Below are 4,314 nucleotides of genomic sequence, written 5' to 3'. Positions count from 1 at the left end.
ATGGATCTTGTTTGGGTCAGGCACACTGGAGGAAAAAAAAAAGGAAAAAAAATCAAGGTTATGGAAAAATATATGAGAAATGAAGATGCAGGGTCTGCAAGAAGAAAGGGGAAGGAGAGTCGAGGTCCCTCCTGCATAGCAGGGCCTATAAAACCCAAAGTGAAACAGTTACCCCAATTCAATCAAGAAGTCACAAGGTACCCCTGGGGAATTAGATGGAGCAACCTTCAAGTGCCCATGGAATGAACTCCAAGACACTCAGCCCATCTTATGGCTCTCCCACAGCGGGTCCAAAGCCATCTCCTTAGCAGTTGTCTCTTCCCATGTGGCCACCCACCATTTCTAGGACACACACGCTCATTTCTTCCTGTCCCACCTGGCGTGCTCTTCTCTTGTTCCGACTCTGGAATCCTCACCTCTGGGGCCAAACACTATAGAACAGTTCTGCCCTCTTTCTCTCCTTTCCCTGTGCTCTACCTATAAAGAGTTCCTCTGTGACCTTCTCTGGGGCTTCAGCTTGGCCTCTGACAAGCTTTCTACCTTGCCCTCTAGCTATCTTATATACAACATGGAATTTAGTCCAGGACACACTGGAAGGAAAGATGATCCCTCACTCATTCACAGACAGACAGACACACAGACACCCACACATCCACATACCCACCAGCAATTCATCCTAGTTGTTACCACATAGCCAGGTAACATGACATCAGGTCCCTTGACCTCATCCTGCAGGGCAGGAACCTTGTGGTTCTCCTTCCAGCTCCAGCTGAGACCAACTCACCTCTCCATGCTCAGAACACTGTGGAATGTGGCGGACTCATCAAACACAGATAACATGTAAATCTCGTCTATGATCACGTGAAGGTTGTATCTGCAGTTTGGGTATAAGGAGAAGAAGGAAATCAGCTTCTTTCTAATCTTAACATTATTTTATGGTCTTCTCTGGATGTGGCTCAGATGCTCTGACTGTCCTAGCAGCTCAACCAACCCTTCCAAGGGGTGTAGTAATATAGAAGGAGTGGCATACCAGAAGGGACCCTTCCACCTAGCTGATGGGTACTGGGAAGGAATAGCCCCCAAAGACACACACAGGGCCATCTCATGTGACCTTTCAACCATCAAGCAGAAACCAATGGGAAGAGGCTGAACATTCTAGAGAGGTTTTTTTTTTTTGGAGAGGTTTTTGCTATAGGGCGCGTGCGCTCGCCAGACAGACAGAGAGAGACAGAGAGACAAGAAGCAAGAAATCACCCCTCAAGGGGGATGGCCACACCACGATCCCTTCTCCTCCATTCTCCTCTCAGGATCTTGGGCGCACACGCACCCGGTGTGAGTTTAAACCACCGGGTCCAGGGCTCGAACCGCGGTCGACTACGTGGGAGTCCAGTGCCATAGCCATTACGCTAACTGCTGGTCCCGTAGAGAGTTTTCTTCTGGTATGTCAGGAGCTCCCACCCAGTGGGTGAATCAAGGCGTTTCACCACATGGCTAAATGCTTATGTGTCATCTCACGTATTCTCCTAACAATGTTCTGAAACGGTGTCATCTCCATGTCACAGATGGAGAAGCGAAGGCTCTGAGATGTACAATTAATTCCTCCAGTGAGCAGGTGCTGGAGTGGGGATTTGGAACCAGATCTGTCAAATTCCAACCCAGAGTTGGTCTGAGTTTGACATGAACTTCGACTAACTCTGCTCTAAAAATGGGAGACTATCTGCACTAACTAATAGAGCAGTTCCAGGACTCCAGAGACAACTGACGTTAACATGTTCTTAGGACAGGTACGTGGAAGTACTGTACAAACACGTCTTCATCCCACAACACCTGAGGGTCTACCGTCCTCAGCACCAAAGCCCCAGGAGATTGAGAAATGGAAGGTGAGAGATAGTGCTGAAGCTATAAAAAGTAGAAAAGCCAACCAGCAGGAGGTGTGGTGGGTAAGGCACCGGATCCCAGATGGCTGACTCTGCAGTTCAAGTCCTGGACCCAGTGGCCTGAAAAAATACACTGGGCATGGGTGCACACATACCCAAAGTCCTGAGAGAGCAGTGGAGAAGGGATTGCAGCATGACCGTTGCCCCAAGAGATGGCTCCTCACTTTCCCTATCTTTCTCTATAGGGTACATGCCCTATGACAGAAAATATAAAAAGCAAAGTAGAAAAGCAACAAAACTAGAGGCTATAAAGGAAATAGCGAAAAAGTTTGAAGGTAGTAAGCACGTGGGTGCATTTCCCTTCATTTCACTTTCAGTTCTATCATTCTGCAAATGTGTGATGTGTGGTAAGACGATGTAGGGTAAATTACTTCCGGTTCTGGCTTCTTGACCCTGAGTGTGATGAGAGCCCTTTTTACAGCCATCACCTCGTCTCAGAGGTAGGAGCTCATACCTTTGGGCAAACTCCAGGTAGTCCTTCAGGGCATCTCGGGAGTAGATATCACCTAGAGGATTCTGAGGGTTGATTAGCACGAGGCCTCTGACCTTTTTCCCCTGAGAAGAACACAACAACATCTAAGTGAACACAAGTTTTAACATCCACCCCAACTCCAGGATCCTTACAGATCAGGACACCCAATATGGCAGGATCTTGAATCAGCAACTACCGTACTGAGCACAGAGAAGGAACAGGAAGGAGGTCTGGGGTCACCACATTCCCCATGGGCCCTGGCTCCTCGAGGGACATGCCCCTGGGATCACTCTCTTCTGTATAAAGAGAGCTCGCTAGGTTTGGTGAACAAGTGGTACCAGCATCTCAGTACTGAGCGCTTCTCAGGGCCAGAGCAGTGGCCACTCTCCGAGTGTGGTCCCCTCCTTACGTCGAGCTTAGCATCAAGCAGGGCTTGCTCCAACTTGTCCACAGTGAGCTGGAAAGGGTGGGTGTTTGTGTCCGTGATCTAGAAGAGAAACACTACCTGAGAACTGCCTCTCTGTAAGTTTCCAATGTCCTCATTCTCATAAACCCCAGACAATCCTTTGCCTTCTACCAAGGTGAGAGTCCCACATGCCTTCTCCCTGATTTTCCCATCCCCCATCCACCATCATTGGTATAGGGAGAGAGCTAGTCAGTCCCCTTATGCCTTCAAGTGCCCCTAGCATAGTCCATGGTGTAGGTGGGCTGAGCAGGGAAGGGGCCCCATTCTGACCTCACTCTCCAGGTGTACAGGAAACAGCTCCACTTTTGCATACAGGTGGGAACTAAAAGTGAAGCCACCATAGAAGGGAGTGGGAACCAAAAAGGCTTCTGAAAGCACAAGGAGACACAGCTGTCAGTCTGGGGTCTCATAATTAGAACCCAACAGAAAAGGTCGATCTGGCACCCCTCCTGCCTGGGGATTAATGTTCTTGGGTTCAGGCTCTATAAAAGACATGTGTTCTTATGGATATCTTGGGAGGAGCAAAACTCTAGTTCCTCTTTGAGAGTACACTAGAGAAGAATATTCTGTGAATGGCCTATAATCCAAGGCATAAATCAACCCAGACTTGCTAATGGATGGAGCGTTGGTCATTAGGAGAGTCTCGTTTGCTCTAAGGACCACGTACATGAGAGCCCCAGCTATTCGGGACTGGTCACCCCATGTGTTCTTCTTCCCATCCTTTGGCCTCATTGATCAGCTTAACCAAGGACCCACTCCTTTGAGTGAAACCAGCCTTCTGACCACTTCCTTCTGTACTAGCAGAGCTCGTTAAGATCTGAGACTCATCAACCACAGTTCGAGTCCCGGACCCGGTGGCTTAAACTCACACTGGGAACGTGTGCGTGTGTGCGTGCCCAAGATCCCGAGAAGAAAATGGAGGAGAAGGGATTGTGGCATGGCCATCCCCCCTCAGGGGTGATTTCTCACTTTCTATCTCTCTGTCTCTCTCTGTCTTTCTGGCGAGCGCACGTGCCCTATAGTAAAAAAAAAAAAAAAAAAAACTCTCTCTCAAAAAAAGAAAATAGTTTGCTTCTTTCTTAAATGATTTAAGAATCAAGTATTGGTCTAAAAAAAAGGATCCGAGACTCATCTGGGGCATCATTAAGATGGAGATTGAGAACAGACTTTTGAACTTTGTTTGGACCAGAACTAGTTGTTTCCACTTATTTTAAAAGGAGGTACAAGATCAGCAGATGATGTAATGGTTATGTCATTGGACTCCCACGTAGTTGACCATGGTTCGAGTCTTGGATCCAGTAGCTTAAAACTCACACTGGGCACATGTGTGTGCATGCCCAAGATCCCAAGAGGAGAAGGGATTGGAGTGTGATTATCCCCCTGGGAGGTTATTTCTCACTTTCTGTCTCTCTCTCTCTCTCTCTCCCCAATGAACACAC

At 48.1% G+C, this 4,314-nt stretch overlaps 1 protein-coding gene across 1 annotated transcript in view; it reads right to left on the bottom strand.

The window, feature by feature from the left end:
* Positions 1–784: 784 nt before the first annotated feature.
* Positions 785–4,314, bottom strand: part of LOC102497328 (putative inactive 1-aminocyclopropane-1-carboxylate synthase-like protein 2) — a gene marked incomplete at its 3' end in the record, with an annotated part of 18,886 nt that continues 15,356 nt past the window's right edge. The window contains exons 7-10 of the mRNA XM_006159134.1: positions 3,146–3,243; positions 2,819–2,896; positions 2,392–2,492; positions 785–874 (exon numbers count right to left, since the gene is read on the bottom strand). Of these exons, the coding sequence (XP_006159196.1) occupies positions 785–874; positions 2,392–2,492; positions 2,819–2,896; positions 3,146–3,243 (367 nt within the window). The remainder of the gene's footprint in view (positions 875–2,391; positions 2,493–2,818; positions 2,897–3,145; positions 3,244–4,314) is intronic.

The sequence above is a fragment of the Tupaia chinensis genome, unplaced genomic scaffold (assembly GCF_000334495.1).
Source record: "Tupaia chinensis unplaced genomic scaffold, TupChi_1.0 Scaffold000625_1, whole genome shotgun sequence".
Classification (NCBI taxonomy): Eukaryota; Metazoa; Chordata; class Mammalia; order Scandentia; family Tupaiidae; genus Tupaia; species Tupaia belangeri.
This window is presented reverse-complemented; position numbering and strand designations above follow the sequence as displayed.